Raw genomic sequence first — 20,907 nt, 5'->3', positions numbered from 1 at the left:
ATGTTTTTCACATTGTTTGAAAGGATAGTTTGTAGATGGAAACCTTCTCATAATGTAAAAATACTTTTTTTTCGCTCTAAAACATACAGAAAAGTTTGGACTTGACATTATTTCTATATTATTCTGTTAATATTTGACTGGTTCGGCCCACTGCAGATCAGATTTAGCTGAATGTGGAACTGAACTAACATGAGTTTGACAGCCCTGGTCTAAAGAAAGATAAGTGTAATTTTAACTATATTCTGCCTGTTTATGCCTTAGTAGATCTGATCTGTAATGCACACATAGAAATCATTAGTTGAGGCATAATATTGATCAAATTTTTCTTATTATTTCTTCTTATTTTTCTTCTGAAATTTCATTTTTTTCAGGTTATTCACATCTTTTTTGTTTGAATAGTTTGTAAAATGTAAATGATTTCATAATTTAATGTTATTTTTTGCTTATAAAACAGTTGGAGTTGTGATTATTTCTATGCTATTATTGCTGTTATTTGACTGGTCAGACTGGAGGTCAGACTGGGCTGAATGTGGAACCTGAAAGAGACTGCGTCTGACAGCCTGACTGAACAGTGTTTCCTTTAAAGCTGCCCTGGTGCACTCAGACTGGGGTAAAACTGGAGTCTGTTCTTATGCACAGGGGCCTTGACTGTGCTGTTTTACCCCAGAACACGTCTTTAATTTGAATGTCTTTAAAACTGTTTTATAAACTGCCATGAATGAAAGCAGTTGCTGTTTTGCATAATCCATGACCCACGGGGGGGTGGTTTACAGATACTGCTGCCATGGCCTCTACTCTGCTGCTTGTTTTTACTTTCTCTATTACTTGTATTATTCCCCATGTGTGTTTTTTCAAGTATTTCATGTGAAATTGTTTTAGATGAAACTACTGGTATCTCAGTGGGACTTTCTAGGCTAAATAAACAGTAAATAATGTTGTTTGATGAAGAGTTTGTAGCCGAACCACACACGTTTCTGTTCTTTCTATCATCTCCTCCTCTTCTTTTTATATTTCCTGACTTTATTTTTTTTTCCGTCTGTCTCCTCTCCTTTTCCCTTCCAGCCAGAGGAGCTCACGAATGTTCTGGAGATCTGTAATATCGTCTTCACCAGCATGTTCTCTTTGGAGATGATCCTTAAACTCACCGCATTCGGTTCCTTCAATTACCTGAGAAACCCTTACAACGTCTTTGACGGAATCATCGTCATCATAAGGTAAGAATACGTGGAAAAATAACTGAGATGTGATTCATAAGAAGTAGGGCTGTCAGAATTAAAGCCTTAACGTGGATTAATCCATCACCATCATTAATCTGATTATAAATGTTAACTCTTTTAACCCGTCTGCAGCAGAATGACTGTGAACGTCTCTGCCAACGCATTTGGATCAGTTTGTCCAAGTAGAGTTACTGTTGCACATGTGGGCGGGGTCAAGGCCATCACAGATGGACCGCCCACTACTTTGTGATTCATAACTTTTGAACCAGACAAGTTTCAGACAAATATTCCACATGATTGTAAAGGTCTAAATACCATCTTAAACAGACTCAAAGGGCAAAATTTAGTTTCAAATATTTTTAAATGAACAATATCAGAATCTACTGCATCATGGTTGGACAAAAAAATTAACGTCTATTTTTCGCAAGAATTCCGAAGTTCCTCTGACATTTTCATCGTCAAATGTATTCAGTGTAAACCTTCAACCATCTATTTTACAACCCAATAATTAGAGGAAAAACATATTTGATCAAACCTATGTAGAAAGAGTTTAGACAAATGGCAGCGTCACAGATGGACAACAAAAGTAAATATAAAATTAAACATTTTTTTATCTAAATTAACAATATCATACATGTATATACAATATTTACAACATACAAATATTAACATTATGCCCAAATGTATTTTGCATATGCATTTATTTAGATTACACACTGTGTTTAGAATATGACATAAATAATATAATGGTCAAATATCAGTGTATTTGGAATAAATGTAGTTTATTTCTGAGAGTTTATGAAATGAACCCAGAATGACGGCACAGAACTGTCACTTTACAAACATTCACACTCAGAAAACTCTTTGAATTTTTTTTCACAAATTTTTCTCATTTCAAAATACATTTTCCTGAAAATATAAGTAATTATCTAGTTTGGTGATGGCTATTGTAATTATATTTTTTTAACCAGATGTTAACCTTCCCTTGACTTTGCCCATGAACAAACGTTCAGTTGATCCGTAGTGACAGGCAGCAGAAGCAGCCCATAAAGATGACGACGGTAAACAGCAGCTTGGCCCTCTGGATGGAAATATGAGGACAAAAAAACCCAAAACAGAACAGCTGTTTACAGTTTTGTCTCAAACTGTTTTGTTGAAGGTGTTAATAGAGGTTGACTGGTATGGGTTTTTCTAAGGCCGATGCTGATTTAAAACCTGTTCAGCCATTGGCCCACATCTACAGCCAAGTTTGGAGGCAAATATTTAAGGCCGATGTGTTTTTTTAAAGCACATAGTCCATAAAATGCAATGGAAACACTCCAGATAATTAAGGTTTTTATGCAGCAGTACAAAAGAAATGATTCATACACATACACATAGTACTCTTTTAACATTTATTGAACTTCCAGTGCTGCCCACACAGGTGCCTGATCAAATATCTTATAACATTTTTACTACTGGTTAACTGGTAGTTATCGGCTTCAAAAAAAAAATGAAGGCCAGTGGCTGATATTGAAAAAAATGAATACATCAGCCTGACGATCTATCGGTCTACCTGTAGTGTTTAATAAATACGTTAAGTGCATATATATATATATATATATATATATATATATATATATATATATATATATATATATATATTCCCTTGTTTCTTGAGTCTGTTTGCTCATGCAAAATGAAACACGATAAATATAGATTAAAAATGAATAGAAAAATGAATTGAAATGAATCCACATCAACCCTGTGATTAATCTGATTAAAATTTTAATCATTTGACAGCTCTAATAAAAACAACAATAGGCTTTAATTTTGCTGGTAAAAATGTTTTGTTATTGTTTTATTGATAATGAATTTGAGGTGGGTTATTTTGCGTGCGTTCCCGTGGTCTTGTTTGTTCTGAAAACGGGATTGTGAAGGTAAATAATTCATGTATGGCTTTGTCAAAGTGTCATGCTCGGTGCGCCCGGCTCAAACGTACCACCTGTATGTATTTGGATGCCAAAGCGTCAGACAGCAGCACACGGGTTTTGTCTTTTTGTTCCGTTCGCCTCAGGCTTCAGGTGAGTGGCTGCACCTTTGATCTGCTGCAGTTTTTTCCCATTCATGCGGCTGAATGCCTTTGTCTGTGATCCCCATTATAAGCCCCAGATCAAATGCACATCAAAGCTACTAAAACTGAACAAGATCAAATGTGCAGCCCGTCACAGGAGATCCATGTGATTGAACATATCTACATTTGTCTTCTCATCTCTTGCTCCGACACCGACCCCCCCCCCCTTCATCTATGTCACCGTCCCCAGTTAAAAAGTGCATCCGTTCAGTCTGTACCAAAGCAGAGCTGATGCTGCTCTGATGTGACTGAAGCCTTTGACGGACACCTCCATTAGACCAGTGGTTCTCAAACGGTCTGGCTTCAGGACCCACTAGCACCCCTAAATGACAACCCGTGACCCAAACTGATGACATTTAACCCAGAAAGACCCAGCGCTTTTTCACTTCTGATTGAATTCATCTATTTAATCATTCTTAATTGATTTATCACCATTTATTATGTTGTTATTCTCTGTATTTTCTTTTTTCAGTGTGAATCATGTATTGTGTAAGCATACAAAAATAGAAGAACTACTAAAAAAGGACAAAAATAGTTAACCTAGAAAAACACAATCAACTAGGAACAATATCTACAAAATTATTAATCAAAATACACACAATAAACAAAGTCAAAAAGAAGGAAAAGACTAGAACCTGAGGGGACAGAGCCTTTTCTATTGCTGCCCCAACCCTTTGAAAAACTCACTTATTTCAGAGTGCTTTGAATGTTTAATTATTTTATATTCATATACCTGCCTTTTGCACCTGCTTTTATCTGTTTTTAATGTGTTTGGTTTCTGTTTTTATCTGCTTTATGTCAAGTGTCTTTGAGTTCCATGAAAAGCACTATACAAATAAAATGCATTATTATTATTATTATTATTATTATTGTTATTATTTTTGTTATGTTTTGTGAAACAGGGAGGCTATGATTCATGGGGAAAATTTAATTTAAAGATTCATAACATATGCACTATGTTAAAAAGTTTCTGTATCACCATCTATTCAACAAATTGTGTGTGGAGATCAAACAAATATAAAATAATTCAGTTTAAAAAAGACATAAAGAACAGATTTTTGTGAGGTCCAGTATTTAATAATGACACTGAGGCCTGTTTGTGTATGGATGATGTTGAACTGATAAATCTGCTGGAATTAGTGAATTAAACTGTTGAGTGTGTTTGTGTGACTGCACTGCCATGAACAGACTGGTGTGGAGAATTCAGTTACTGCAGGATGGATTAGCTGTGGTTTGATGCTAAAATTGGTAAAATAGTATAGTTTGATCGTTGTATTCAGTTAGTGATAATGCTGTAAAAGCACTGAGGGAGTGAATTAAATCAGTTTAGACTTCTTCCTACTCCTTTTGCAAAATTCAGACTTATATGTATGGAAGATAGATTCTGTTCATTTAAATGTTCTTTTGTTTTTGTCTTAATTTGCTTTGTTTTGTTTTATTTTGTTTCTTTGCATGTTTGAAATAAATAAATAAAATAAATAATAATAATAATAATAATAATAATTATTATTATTATTATCAGAAAAGTAGTGCACCGCACCTAACAAAAGTAAAATTTTGGTCCAGACTAAGGCCCACGACCCACTGAAAACAGGTTTGAGACCCACTTTTGGGTCGCGGGCCACCATTTGAGAATCCCTGTCACATTTTGTAGAAGGTACTTTACATTCAGGTGCTCTGTGCTCATGATGAAAACTGCACGAAACTGGAGCAAAAGATCAAATCTAAACTTTTGAAGCCCATTGTGTGTAATTAAGGAAGTCATTATGTATTTACTGAATACTGATTATAATGATTTGTAACAAACAAAGCTGCAGTTGTGTTTTAAGTGGACACATTAATTACTGCAAGAAAAGATAAACCGTGTACATTTGTTGGTGTTAGATGATTATCAGCTTTAAGTTGGAACTGGAGTAATGAGGGTTCCCATTAGGAGCTGAAACTGGATCTAAGGATGAACACTGTTGTTTATGTGGCTTTATGCACTAGTGTTTTATGCAAAAAAGTATGATTTCAGCCCCATTTATAAAGTCGAATAAGTGGAGTTGAACTGCACAGACTCTATCTCCTAAAAGCAGAGTTTAGATCCAGATGAACCAGAGGAGCCACTGTTTTACCGTCATACTTGAACGAATGGTTGAAGTTTGGAGACTGTAGCTCATGTTATGGCGTCCTTGAACTGAAACACTGCTTTAACCCCGAAGGACCCAGTGTGACTTTGGTGGCACTTCCCAAATGAATTAGTCTGTCTATTTAACCTTTCTAAAGTGATTTATTATAATATCCTCTGAGTTTTGCATTTGTTTTCCAGTGAATATCATCTATTTTCCTATGATTAATTGACTGATCATGTAGATGTTCATTGAAACTCAGTAAATTCAAAGGTTATTGTGTTTCACGGTCATCAGATATGACCATATTTGGACATTCAGAGTTTCCAAAGTTACTGTGGAAACACCATCATCTTCTCCAACACTGATTCTCCAGTCAAGCCCATGGAGTTGGATCAATGCCAGTGGATGGACACACTGGGCTTATGTTCAGTTAATGACAGATTGGACTGAAAAAGTCACGTTTTCTTCAGTTTTCTCTGTTTCTGATACAGGGTTAAAACATTTAAAATCTGTCTGACGTGACATTTCAGAGACAATTTGACAGATTAGTGTTGCTAAATGACCCACAGTTTTACTTTTAAATTCATGTTTGCTTTAGTTGGACCATAGGGGATTATCCAAAACAAGGAGCTACTTTATACTGAAATAAATGTCGGAATGGTAATCAGTTAAAGTTGGCTCTCTGACGGGACATGACTGTGTTTGGACCCAATAATAACCCTCAACTTTTATCTTAGTTTTCATGAATATCTACATGATTAGTGTTTTAATTAATGGAAAATACCTGATTTTGACCCACAAAATGCAAAAATACATTATAATGCAGTTATTTTAAATTCATACAAGAAATTATTCAAGGAAAAGGAAAAAGTACAGAAAAAGATTGGGAAGCCCTGCCTTAGACTGAGTCCATCTACAGAAGGAGACGGTCTATGATTCTACAGTCGCCCAGAACAGACTTCTTCATATTTTTGTTCATTTCATTGCAGGTTTTGTCCAGCGTGTGCCCAGAACAGACCAACCATAGAGGGCTTTTGTCATTGTTAGCAGCCACCATAGCCTCCTGACACCCAGAAAGTACAAGTTTTGGCTTTTTTTACATTAAATAATTGCCTTTCCTGGAAACTGCACGATGCAGCAGTTTTTTCAGATGCATTTTAAACATTTTTATGGAATGTCCTTTGCAGTAGACAGCGTTTTTTATTTTATTTTATTTTTTTATAATAAAGCTGCGAAATTCTTTCCCCTACAGAGGACAAACATGCGTTGTTGGGTCTCAGGAGGATAGGGGAGGGTTAGACCAGGGCCGTTCAGTCAGCTGCAGTCTGTAGTTTCACCACTAGATGCCACTATATATAAGACTCCTGGAGTGATTGAGTGTTCTTTCTTTCTTTCTTTCTTTCTTTCTTTCTTCCTTCCTTCCTTCCTTCCTTCCTTCCTTCCTTCCTTCCTTCCTTCCTTCCTCCCTCCCTCCCTCCCTCCCTCTGCTCAGTGTTTGTGAGATCATCGGCCAGTCGGATGGAGGTCTGTCTGTGCTGAGGACCTTCAGGCTGCTCAGGGTCCTGAAGCTGGTCCGGTTCATGCCGGCCTTGAGGAGACAGCTGGTGGTCCTCATGAAGACCATGGACAATGTGGCGACCTTCTGCATGCTGCTCATGCTCTTCATCTTTATCTTCAGGTAAAGTCGACCACAGAATAAATATCACACTCAAAAGGACCTCTGTGGTACCACAAGGTTAAACTCTAGGGGTATTTTGGCACAGAACACACTATTATCTGGATCCTTGAAGAATGTGATCAAAGTACTAAAATGAAACATTATCCATGTTTAAAAAAAAAAAAAAACATCACACATGTTCCAATCCAACTTTATTTATAAAGCACTTGAAAACAACCACAGTGGACCAAAGTGCTGTACAGAAGACTAAAAGCACAATACAAATCAATGAAAGCATTAAAAAACTATAAAATAAAATAATAAAACAAGTTAAAATATAAAAACATGTTGTAAGTATACAGTGGCAAGAAAAAATATGTGAACCTGTTGGAATTTCCTACATTAATATGAATGAATGAATGGATATTATGATTGTTTGGTACCAGGTGAAGTACATTGTGTTTATCAATACTTGTTTCCAGTGTTGGGCAAATTACTGAAAAAAAAGTAATTAGTTATACTTACTAGTTACTTTCCCAAAAGAGTAATTGAATTCATAACTGAATTACTCCTTCATAAATGTAATTAGTTACCAGGGAAAGTAATTATCGTGTTACTTTTTAAAAAAAAAAACCTTCACATATGTAAAAGAAAACAGATTTTTGAGCGTGTTTTACGGGCCAGTTGCCCAGTCGAACAGCATAGACGGGTACTTCCGCAACAAATCGGTTCTTATCGTTCACTGAAAAGAGCCGTTCAAAAGACTCGACTCGTCTGCAACTATCTCACTTCAGGTGCCTGGCTGAGCGAGCCAGGACGGATAACAGCTGGTAGATATCAGTGCATAGTAACACGCCACATTTCACTGTTGGTAACAGTAACAGCATTGTAACGTTTCAAATAACAATTAAATTTAGAAATATTTAACTGATGAATAGTGTTGAAAACAGCTTGTGACCAAATCTCTTAACTCCATTAATTTATTTAGAATATACATAGTTGTTCCAGTTTCCTGAAAAATAACCACTTTGGACATAAGAGGTTTCCGCCCGACAGTGACATTATGTAATACGCCACCATCAGAACACGACACATTCTTTTTTTTTTTTAATTTTAAACGTTTTAAAGTAGAAAAACTCCATATACCTCCTTTAACTCTGTACAGCCTGAACTGTTAAATCATTGACAGAAAATTCCAGTTCAAACTGGGGCCTTTATTGGTCCTTCTGAACAACCAAAAAATGTGTTTTTCTAATGTCGGTTTCATGTATGATTTTCAATTTTGTATCATATTTGATCCATCAGGTCTCAATGCTCTATTTTTGAACAAACAAAAACATAATCTCACACAAACATGTCTAATAAATTGTTCATTTCTTTTCTAAATGCTCCCAGTTCTTCCTCATTAACGTCAGTCTGGTAGTGTCACTAAAGGCCTCTGGTGAATGAACTCCTCCCCCTGGTGGATTATCTGTGTATTGTATGTATCTAATTGTATACATCAGGTTTTACACAACAAAAAATATCACACTGATCATGTCGAGGGCTTCCAAACTCATGGATCACATATGATACGTTTAACATTATAGGGTAAATGGAATTGGATCCATGTGAAAGAACGTTGTCACTGTTTGTGATGCAGCTGAAACATGAATAGACACGAGTCAAACATAGATCATTATTTCCACATGTGCTTTAATGTGCCACTGGATGCTGCGTCCCTTTGTAAAGCCTGACTCACATACGTACATGGCTGGTTCTTCTGAAACACTGGAGGTCACAGAGTTCCACCGCAGCTGTTAACCCCAGGTTCAAAAGAATGAGCAGGTACTTGAAAATCTGAGTAGAACTTAACAAGCACACACTTAAAGACCTGGAGGAAGATAAGCTGACAGTTCCAGATCCTCAAGGACTGACCAAGAGGCTGTCTGAGATACAGATACTGATGGAAGAACTGAAGGGATTTAGGTTTTTATCCAGAAAACATGTTCAATGCATAGATATCAGCTGTGAAATTTAACGACTGAGCTGTTTGTGTTGTTCTCATCATATTTGTCCAAACAGATGGACCTTTAGTTGGACCAGGAATTAAACTGAACAAGAAACTGAAGAAAACAAGGGGTGGGCGAATACTTTTTCTGCGACTGTATATGTTTCTTTTTTCCTTTTACACACGGTACTTGACAGTGACAGTAAGTTGACAGGAACCACTAACATCTTATGTAACTGACTTTGGGGTTCAGCCACTTTCAAACATTACATTTCACTTTCCCAGCCAAGAAAGTAGGCAGCAGCAGAGGGATTGTTACCAGAGAAAACTCAACTTAAAAAGAATTAGGCACAGTGAAAACAAGTACCATCCAAACAATATCCACCCACAATTAAACAACAGCACTGATTCTATAAATACAACCTTTATGTATGTGTTTGAATGAGCTGAACTTATTCTAACTGGCTCTAAGTGTGCTCTTATGCTGTTTGATTTCAGTATCCTGGGAATGCATATCTTTGGATGTAAGTTCAGTCTGAAGACGGAAACTGGAGATACCGTACCAGACCGGAAGAACTTTGATTCTCTGCTCTGGGCCATCGTCACTGTTTTTCAGGTAATCCACATTTTATGGCTGTTTTTTACAAACTTCTGACCCTGACATCTGAGGAACACGCCTGTAACACTGACAAAATCTAAATCTGACCAAGTGTACTTTTCTCATTTCTAGTCCAAATATCTGATCACACTTAGAATCAGACAGAATTGCCTCAAGAGGAACTTTTCAGTCAGATATAAGAAGTGATTTTTAGACGACAGATCTGGAAAATCTGATTTCAAGAAATCTTACCAAAATAATTTTCACTTTTTCCATTGACAGATTTTTCGCTAAATTCAAGATTATCTTTTTTTTTTTTTTTTTTTTGCTTAATTCATTAAGTAAAATGAACGTTTATTTCAGTGGTTTCCAACCTTTTTTGGCTCATGACCCCATTTTACCATTACAAATTCATTATTATTTTTTTTATTGTCTTTTTATTAGGACACATTTCCAGTACACATATCCTTTCAGCACAGGTTTAAGCATGTCCAATTTTCCAGTTTTCCAAAAATCAACTAACGACAAACAAAAACTAAACAAAAAAAAAAGAAAGAAAAAAAGAGAAAAGTACTACCCCCCCCCCCACCCACACACACACACACACACATCCACATTGGTCCACATTCACTGGTCTGCACTGGTCTGCACTGATCTGCACCGGTCTGCACCGGTCTGCACTGATCTGCACCGATCTGCACCGGTCTGCACCGATCTGCACCGATCTGCACCGGTCTGCACCGGTCTGCACCGATCTGCACCGGTCTGCACTGATCTGCACCGATCTGCACCGGTCTGCACCGGTCTGCACTGGTGCAGGTGTGTGCTCTCCGAGTGCTTTTCTAGTTGTCAGTGTTACAGCTGTTGTGTTCTGTTTTCTATCGATGTTTTACCAAAGTAAGAGAGGAAAGACTTCCATGACATCACAAATTTCTGGCAACACTAGACATTCAAAACAGACATTTTTTTGCTAAAATTATTTTGCTTTTGATTATGTAGTATAATGGTTTTTTGTGTTTGTTTTTTTTTTTTCTCTAACTTTAAATTTTTGTTGGTTTTTGGAAAACTGGAAAATTGGACATGCTTATACCTGTGCTGAAAGGATATGTGTACTGAAAATGTGTCCTAATAAAAAGACTATAAAAAAAAAAAAAAAAGAAAAATTGTGATGTTAAAATGGGGTCATGAACCCAAAAAGGTTGGAAACCACTGAAATAGATGTTAATTTTAGAGGACATTTAGTGTATATAATGCACCTTTGTGGTGTGTGCGTCTCAGTTTGTCTTAGATGTCTTATCGGGGCCATTCTCTGTTCGGTCCGTTTTTCTGACTGCGTCTGTGTCCAGGCACGCTGAAGTGTAGTAACGAACGCACGTGGTCACATGATCAGATCAATCAAGATCTGCCTTCTCAGATATTAAATCCTGTATTTTATTTGAACTGGATTTTTGTTAGGAAAAGTGTGTGGTGTTTTAATTCTAATAAGATACATATTGAATCATTAAAAAAATGCTTTTTATTAGTAATTTTTATTTTTTATTTTTATCAATTACTAGAAATTTCAGGCGACCCCAAGGTTGAAAAACACTGGTTTATTTGCAACATAGTGTAGTCAACTATTACATGATCAAAAACTAATTAATTTTAGCAAAAAAATGTCTCCGTTTTGGATGAAATTTGTGATGTTAAAATGGGGTCACGGGCCAAAAAAGGTTGGAAAGCACTGATATAGGGTGGAATTACTGCACAGCCAACAGTACACACATCAGAAACAAACGACAGATACAACACAATAAACAGTTCACACTGTTGGCTGTTCAGGAGCCGGAGAGCAGCAGGATGTTTCCCATTAGCTTTTAATCAGTGAGTGACAGGTTTGTTTTTTTATATTTTTTATGCTGTTTTTATCAGATTTTAATTTGTCTTTGTTTTTTTAATGATGGTTGTATTTTATTGTTCTTCGTCTGCTTTGCACCATGTGTTATCACTAGTTTTACTTATTTACTTATTTAATCCCTTGTTTTATGTTTTGTGTACGCCACTTTGGCCTGTTGTACAGTTCTGAAAGGGCATTAGAAATAAAGTTGGTACGGTACGGTATGGTACAGTATGGTATGGTTTGGTATGGTATATTTTGATATGGTATGGTATAGTATGGTATGGTATGGTAGGGCTGCTCGATTATAGAAAAAAAAAATAATCACGATTATTTTAGCAATAATTGAAATCACGATTATTAAAAACGATTATTTGTTAACCTTAAAGTTGTTTATTTTTTCTTGCAAAACAATGTAAAATATACTCTTTAAATATAAATAAAGCTTTTAACCATTAAAACAAAGTATGTTCACTTTTGTACGAAACAAAAAAAATCTTTGAATGCAAATAAGTGTACTGTAAATTCAAGTATGTTTCCTTTTGTAAATAAATAGTGCACTGGAATTAAACTGCTATAGACTTGCCATAGAACTGTAGCAATTAAAAAAAAAAAAAAAAACTCACGTAAAGTGCAAATTATAAATTCAAGTATGTTCAGTGTAGTATGAAACAGTAAATTCAGTGGCGTGCCGTGAGGTTTCAGTTAGGTTAATACGGGAGTTGCAGCGTAAAGAGATTCGGAGACTGAAGATTGCATTGTGGACGAAGTTGTAGACGGAGTTTTTTTTGTGTATTTTAGTTTTTCATAAGATTATGATAACGGTGGCGGTGGTTAAACTTTAGATGGTTTAAAGGTTTGTTGTGTTAGCGGTCGGTGCGGACACAACTACCAAACACTTTTTGCACGTGATGTGTTTTTGCTCTTTGTCTTCTTCATCAAACCCAAAGTGATTCCATACAATTGAATTGGACTTGCCTTTTTTGTTTACCAAGCACTTCTGCTGGGATTCTCCTGCCGTTTTTCCAGACCGCTGGTACAACTGTCCTCTTGGGGTGGACCTGCCGGCTAGCAGGCAGCAGTAGCTTAGAGGGGGGCGGGGCAGAGCAGCTCATGGGAGCTTGCGGTAGTGAATTAAACAACTCAAAATTAATAATCGTTTCTTCTCGATTTCATAATTTTTGTAATCGTTGCGTGTAATAATCGAAATCGTAATTGAATTTCGATTAATTGCACAGCCCTATGGTATGGTATGGTTTGGTATGGTATATTTTGATATGGTGTGGTACGGTATAGTATGGTTTGGTATGGTATGGTATAGTTTGATATGGTGTGGTATGGTATGGTACGGTACGGTATGGTTTGGTATGGTATGGTATAGTTTGATATGGTGTGGTATGGTACGGTACGGTATGGTACGGTACGGTATGGTATGGTTTGGTATGGTTTGGTATGGTATGGTATAGTTTGATATGGTGTGGTATGGTACGGTACGGTATGGTACGGTACAGTATAGTATGGTTTGGTATGGTATGGTATAGTTTGATATGGTGTGGTATGGTATGGTACGGTACGGTATGGTATGGTTTGGTACGGTATGGTATAGTTTGATATGGTGTGGTATGGTACGGTATGGTATGGTTTGGTATGGTATGGTATGGTATGGTAAGGTACGGTTTGGTATGGTATGGTATAGTTTGGTTTGGTTTGGTATGGTATGGTACGGTACGGTTTGGTATGGTACGGTACGGTATGGTACGGTGTGGTATGGTACGGTACGGTATGGTACGGTGTGGTGTGGTATGGTATGGTATGGTATGGTACGGTGTGGTATGGTATGGTATGGTATGGTATGGTACGGTACGGTATGGTATGGTTTGGTATGGTTTAGTATGGTTTGGTATAGTATGGTTTGGTATGGTTTGGTATGGTAGGACTCTTCAGTGGATCTTCACCCCACAGCCAATGATCCATTTTTGCAGCAGCTGAAATGTAAGAGGGATGGACCTGCGCAAACATCTGAGAATTCCTTGGAAGCTCATGAAGGATGGGACCTACTCAAGTGTTGTTTTAGCAGCATGATGTGGTACTCTTCATTTCCTGTTCCTTTTGTGTTTCCTGCAGATTCTCACTCAGGAAGACTGGAACGTGGTTTTGTACAACGGCATGGCGGCCACGTCTCCTCTGGCTGCGCTTTACTTCGTGGCCCTCATGACCTTTGGCAATTACGTCCTGTTTAACCTCCTGGTGGCTATCCTGGTGGAGGGTTTTCAGGCCGAGGTAAGGAACCGAAGCCCGAAAGAAAAACTGAAGTGGGTTGATCTTGTTCAATACTGTCCATTTGTTTCTGGAAACGTTCAAAAATAGTTCCTCCCATGAAGGCCTTGAGTTATTGGAGACGTTTTTCCTCTTCCAGATCCTGTGGAATGAAATGCCCTCTGGGTCACCTAAACGTTGAAGCTTTGACAGTTTATCTGTATTTGACTTCTGACATCCATCTGTGTGCTTCTGTAGAAGAGCAGACTTGAACCTTTAGCACAGACCTTCACACATTTAATAAGCACGGCCTCTGGTGTTCTGCGGGTTCCTCAGCTGAACAGGCTGGCATCCACACACCCTAACTACACTTCAAACACTTTAAAAATACTCCGACCTGCTGATGACGGTACACCGAAGATACTAGGAGATAAAGAATGTCTGTTGAACTTATTTTAGTGCACACGTCCTCACTTCTGTTAAGCAGGAACTGGGAGGGTGGTAAAATATGTATGAATGGGATAAGATAAGGAAGGGTAAGGTAGGGTAAGATAAGGTAGGATAAGATAAGATGAGGTAGGGTCAGATAAGATGAGATGAGATAAGGTAGGATAAGGTAAGGTAAAGTAGGATAAGAAAAGGTGTGGTAGGGTAAGATAAGGTAGGATAAGGTCAAGGAGGATAAGGTAAGATAAGGTGAGATAAGGTAAGGTAGGATAAAATAAGGTAAGGTAGGGTAAGATAAGACAAGGTAAGGTAGGATAAGGTAAGATCATATAAGGTAAAGCAGGTTAAGGTAAATTAAGATAAGGTAGGATAAGATAAGATATAGGGGAAATTGAAATTTACAGCAGCACAAGAAAAGAGGCATCACATACAATAGAAAAATAAAGACAAGATTAAAAAAAATTAAATTGACTAAAATGACAGAAATAATAATAATAATAATAATAATAATAACAATAATAATAATAATAATAATAATAATAATAATAATGATAATAATAAATGGGAACAAGTGTGCAGTCAGTGGCATTGACAACACATCCAACCTTTTGTCATTTTCACATAGACACCTTACAGTTTCATTCTATTACAGTAGATACCGACCAAAGTTAATTTAAAACGCATCAATTTAATAATAATGAGAGGAAGAAGAATGAATCAAATATCAAACAAATGAAATTCAATTCAATTCAACTTTATTTATAGAGCACATTTCATGCACACAGCAGACCCAGTGTGTTTCACAACAGGTATATGACATTAAAAACAATCAGAAAAAAGAGTGTGCAATTACAAGTAAACAATCCTATGTTCACACACTTACATCTACACACACGCACACACACACACGCACACACACACACACACACACACACACACACACACAACTCAACAGGACGCTGTTGAAAAAAGGTCCATTTTTCACCTGTTTTCAGAAATGGCTACTGATGTGGTCAGTGGAAGTGTATCAGAACTGTTCTGTCTCTGCTGTGTTTCTGCCAAACTGTTCATACTTCCTTAATTAAAAAAACAGGAACTGAATCATTTTTTTTGGTGCCTAACAGGAAAGTTTTGGTGCACATGACAAACACGTCTGATCAGATAGAAGTGTGTGAGGGAACTAAAGCTAGGTAAATCTGCGGTGTTGTTGGTGATAGCGGCGTCTCCGCAGGACACGCCCATCTACTGTTTGTTCATGGAATAAGTGGTCGGTGCAGATGATGTCAAACTGGTGTTTACTCCTGAGCCACACTGATGATGTCAGGGAGGGCGGAGTCAAACAGGCTGCAGTTGGATTCTAGAGCTGATAGTCCAAACTGCAAATGGAATAAATAAATAGTGTCAGTAGTTGGATGGATAAGTCAGGACACATTCTGAGGTTTAGTGTTTCTGCAGATGGTAGAGGTCAGAGTCCCACCCTTTACAGGCATGGGACTATTACAGAATATAACAGACAAAAGTCACAGAGCGGTAAGTTGTGTTTCATCAACTCATAGACCATGAGCTTCTGACAAAGGGCTGTGTCCGTCTATGTCGTTGTCGTCTTTGTTGTTGTCGTCTTCATCGTTGGCGTCTTTGCTTTTGTCGTCTTTGTTGTTGTCGTCTTCATTGCTGTTATCTTCGTTAGTAATTTTTTCAAACATCTTTTCGGTTGATTCATTCCAAATTGTATATGTCGCTTTCTTGGTGCAATCTCTACGACGTTTCTTCACAAGTTTGAGAAATTTAAATTTCTGACATTTTGGTCCCGATTTCAACAATCTTCCTCTGAAATTACAGGTCAGCTTCATTTCAAGTTTTACATTTAGTTTCCTTCAGACGATGTCTACAGATTTTGGTCACAGTTTTGAGAAATGTTTATTTTTGGATTTTTGACGTAGTTTTTTAATTATCAAAATGTGTCTTTTCTTCTAATGGTCCATATTTTGATGGTTTATAACAGAAATAGTTACAGATATCAGTACAGTTACCATTCAGCGCTGACCTTGAGTGACCTTGAAGGGTCAAACTCAATGTCTAGACTTCAACAATCTTCTTCTCCTGAACTACTGTTCAGATTCATTTTAAATTTTACGTGTAGTTTTCTTGGGACAATGTCTACAAAGTTCATTCACAGTTATGAGAATTTTTGATTTTTGAATTATTGACATTTTTTTAAAAGAGTAAACCTTTGCTTTTCCTTCTAATGTTCATATTTTAATGGTTTAGAACATGTAAATGTTTACAGATATGAATCTAGTTCCTACTGATCATTGATAAAAGTCATATATGGACTTTGATTGGATTCGTTGAGTTCTCCTCCAGTGAAAGTCCCGCCCACTTCTGATATTAGATTGATGTGCATCCAGACCACAGAGACTGAACCTGAACAACCTCATGTATTCAACTGGAGATTACAGAGACATCAGACTATGAAAATACACAAATACCACAAGGACACCTGAAAGTTGCAAAAATGATGCCATTATATTTTTCACTTTTTCAGAGTTACTAAATTTGTCTCTCCAGCTTCAACAAAAACCAGTCACAGGGATTTTCACCTCTTTTAATACTTTTTCATTGTTTTTGTGTTTTTGAGCAGCAGAATAAGGAAAAAAGGTGTTGTACGTGACTTTGACGGTGGCATGAATGTTGATTCCAGACAGCATACTCTGCGTTTTTTTTTTTTAGAAACTGCTGATTTATTGGTATTTTCACATCCACCTCGGTGGTTTAGAGAGAATGGTCTAAAAAAAGAATAAATATCCAGTGGGCACAAAGCCTCATTGATTCCAGAGGTCAGAGCAGAATGGACAGAAGAACATCTGTGAATGTACATGTTAAACTCAGCAGCACATACAGTCACTGGCCACTTTATTAGGAACACCTGATACTCTGAAGCCAATACCTTTAATGCCTGTGTACCTAATAAAGTGGCCGGTGAGCACAGATGTCATGTATCTGTATTTACAACAAAACTGTGACTTTCTAGGTTTACATGAATAGTACACACAGGAAAAGTTACTGAGTATTTTTTTCCAGAGTCAAAAGTATTTTCCTCAAAAAGACTAAATTTTGCTCTATATGAAGTAAATTTGGCTCTAAATTAAGTTTAGAGAGCTCTACCCAAAGAGTAACTTTTATTCTTGTTAGAGAGGGACCAGATGTTATCTGAGTAGAGTAAAATTTTCTTCAATTTGAGTAAATTTTACTCCACATTTTACTACAAATTTCTTGTGTACATAGACAAACATCATATATGTAGTTGATAGTACAGTTTAAATGGGATCAATCTATCATTTGTCAGTTGTTTTTTTTAAATAAGGTCCCATTGGTGTACAGTGGAGGGTGTACACAAGTGTGTCTCCAACAGCTTCAGTACTGGGTTATAATCAGCATTTTTAGGCCCATTCTCCAGTGGTAAAACAGTAACCTAGATCATGTTTTTGTGTGAAAATTAATAGTTACAATACAACCAGGACTTTTAAATCAGATTGTTAAAAATGTAATTATAATAGTTGACAAGTCTGGTAAAAAAAACTGGCTCTGTGGCCGTATTACAGATCACACTTACATATGCAGCTAATTCACACTTTCCCAAATGCACTGGTATAATACATGACAAATGTCTGGAAATGAGGAGTAATTAAACCTCAGCAGCAAACAGGAGCTTTACCGAGTATTCTAAGCAAAGGTCCCTGAGGAGGACGATGCTGTAGGGATGTAGATACTGTACTCAGAGAGAAAACAGAATTAAAGGTGTAGATAGACTGGTAATAATCAGGTCGTTTTTAAGGGTGGATTATGGGATGTGAAGTTTTCCATCTGCTGTTTCTGTCAGTCTGTCACAGTGGTGGAGGGGGGTCCAGGGTCGGAGCAGAATTAACATTAAAAATTCTTCAAATCATATAAAACTATAGTTTTTTTTATCATACACAAATAACATGCATCCAGTGTGACCTCATTAATGTGAGCCGTTTATGAACCACAGCACACAGCTGCTTTAATAAGGTTGGACTCAGTTATGACAGTGAATTCAGTTACATTCAAATAATTTAAAACCAGCAGGATCCAGTCCAGCTCTGGTTCTGTGTTGGACCCCAGTGTGTGACTCACTCAGTCACTGTCTGTGTTCAGACATATTTCATGTTCAGTCCATGCAGTTCCATGGTTCCCACCAGGCCTGCGTATCACGGCCAGTTTCCTTCATCGATTCGATTTTGATTCATAAGGTTCTGAATTAATTGATCACGATCCGATATCGATTCGATTCAGTATTAATTTATAGATTCAGATTTATTTAGTGATACCAAAGTACAATTTTGAGCTGTAACCTGATTATTTTACTACCGCAGCTATGCAACACGTCATTACTGGTATTAATACTGACATTAGTAAGGAAATAAATATGACGTTTCAGCAGTAAATGGATGAACCTGCCCTGAAAATAATGAACGGGACACAAACATGAACATGTTTCTTCAGTGGCTCCGAACGGACTTCCTGATCATCTGTGTTCTGTTTTATGGCCGGTGGTTTCTAGCGTTAACATGCATGACTATCCCCCTGGGGCACTGCTACCAGTTGGGCCCCCTGAAACAGAACCAGGTTCGGCCCTGGTACGTCAGCCAATGGAAACGATGTGTGGGAGCTTGGGGTAGCGGTCTGTGACTGCCGGAGTGACGCAAGTGAAAGTGAAACTAAAGCCGCTTTAATATTCCTCTAACTCGACACTCAGCCGTAGGTGATACTGTCACTGTTACCGCCAAATACAATCACAAAACAAGAAACAGAACATCTTCGTTCTCTGCTCTCAACTGTTCTCTGTAAAGATTAGTGCTGAAACGACCCTTGGATGTGAATGAGAGCGGCTGGGGCAACTTGAAGGTCTGTCACAGGGAAATAATCAGACATGTTGTTGGTCCAGGCTGAAAACAGCTGTTCAACTGTGCATAGAATGACTGAAAGGCTTCTGTCTGACCTCTGACCTTTTACTTTGTTTTAATTGATTATTATTTATGTTTTATTGATTCTGTTTTAATTGTAATTGTGTGTTTTTAACCTGTCTCTTTTTCATTTTTGTAAAGCGCTGTGAATCGCCCTGTGTATGAACTTTTCTATACTCATGCATCTGCCTTTCCTTTCCTTTCCTTTCCTTTCCTTTCCTTTCCTTTCCTTGTTTTCCTGTACTGGCACATGCCTGTGTTGCTACGAGAAAATGCAGTTTTGTGTTTTCAACCCTTTAGACGGTGACGTGAGGGTGGAGCATTTTTAAGATTTTCACTCTGGAAGGTGGTTTGATTTTGTCTGCGTTTCCAACCTGCGAAAACGCTGTCGCCGTCTAATCCAAAGGCACATCTGATCAAATATTTAGTCGTTTTGACCTGAGAGCGTCGTCGTGTAAACTGGGCCGAACAGTGATTCTTCCAGGGCCAAAACTCAAGTCAGTCATCAGTGTCTCCGTTGTCTTTTTCTTGTTTCTTCTTCTTTCTGTCTGATTGCCGCTCTTTCCCTCTTGCTCTCTCACCTTTCTCTGCTCATCCGTTCACTCAGTCTGTCGCTGCTGCTTCACACCAGGGAATGTTGAGCCAATTTACTTGTGAGTTTCTCATGGTAAAGACTCCCAGGGAAATCCCCTTGGTCTTAACCGGGCCTGCTGGGCTTTTTGGAGCTCTGTGTCAGTAGTATTATGGGATGGTTTTAACTTATTTGACCTGAAGACACAGACCTGATGAAAACCTCAGAGATGTTTACAGCAAGTAGGAGCCAGAGGAGATGTATATGGGGGATTTAAAGCTTTTAGTCCAAGAAAATGCAGAGAAATTCAAGGCGTATTCGAAGATAGTGACGAAAATCGGTGTCTTCTCTTTTAATTCACAGGGTGATGCCAATCGTTCGTATTCGGATGAAGACCGCTCTTCTTCCAACTTTGATGAGAGCGAGAAGCACGACTCCATTAAGTCTGGTGAGTTTTTATATCTGTGTTGTATAAGATCACAGGTGTTAAACATACGGCCTGTGGGCCAAAACCGGCCCGCCAAAGGGTCCAGTCTGGTCTGTGGGATGAATTTATGAAATACAAAAATGACACTGAAAATATTAACAATCACTGGTGTCAAAATCATTTTAATTCAGGTTCCACATATGGACAAATTTGGTCTCAAGGGGGTCAGACCAATAAAATACTGTCATAATAACCTATAAATAATGAAAACTGCCATTTTTTTCCCCTTGTTTTGGTGTAAAAAAGTTCAAGTACATGAAAATGTTTACTGTCTGGGCTTCATTTCTTTGTGTATTTGGACTCTAATAGTTCAGACTGTTTGAATTTGAACCCTCCAGCTGCTGCAAAACTATCTTTATATTCATTTGAGCAAAAATCCAGTGGATTTCTGCAACCTGTTTGAATTCCTGCTGAATTTGTTCCATTTTATACCTGGTTCCGTCTCCTCATTTGTTCATATCAGCTCCAGACTTCAGTCCAACACTTCTCCAGTTTTTCTCCATAATTGTTTGTCGTCATCAGCGGTTGTAGTAAAAACTGAAAATCTGTCCAAACTTGGAGCCCATGACTGAAAATGTTCAGTTGTTGGTTGAACG

The 20,907-nt window shown here is 37.5% G+C and overlaps 1 protein-coding gene across 1 annotated transcript in view; it reads left to right on the top strand.

Annotated features, from left to right (window-relative positions):
- LOC115428136 (voltage-dependent T-type calcium channel subunit alpha-1I-like) overlaps positions 1 to 20,907 on the top strand; it is a 432,180-nt gene that overhangs the window by 171,029 nt on the left and 240,244 nt on the right. The window contains 5 exon segments of the mRNA XM_030146986.1: positions 1,063 to 1,214; positions 6,937 to 7,122; positions 9,590 to 9,707; positions 13,690 to 13,845; positions 20,188 to 20,272. Of these exon segments, the coding sequence (XP_030002846.1) occupies positions 1,063 to 1,214; positions 6,937 to 7,122; positions 9,590 to 9,707; positions 13,690 to 13,845; positions 20,188 to 20,272 (697 nt within the window).

Source organism: Sphaeramia orbicularis, chromosome 1, assembly GCF_902148855.1.
Source record: "Sphaeramia orbicularis chromosome 1, fSphaOr1.1, whole genome shotgun sequence".
In the NCBI taxonomy this organism is placed as follows: Eukaryota; Metazoa; Chordata; class Actinopteri; order Kurtiformes; family Apogonidae; genus Sphaeramia; species Sphaeramia orbicularis.
The sequence above is the reverse complement of the archived record's forward strand: the minus strand, read 5'-3'. Positions and strand labels throughout refer to the sequence as shown.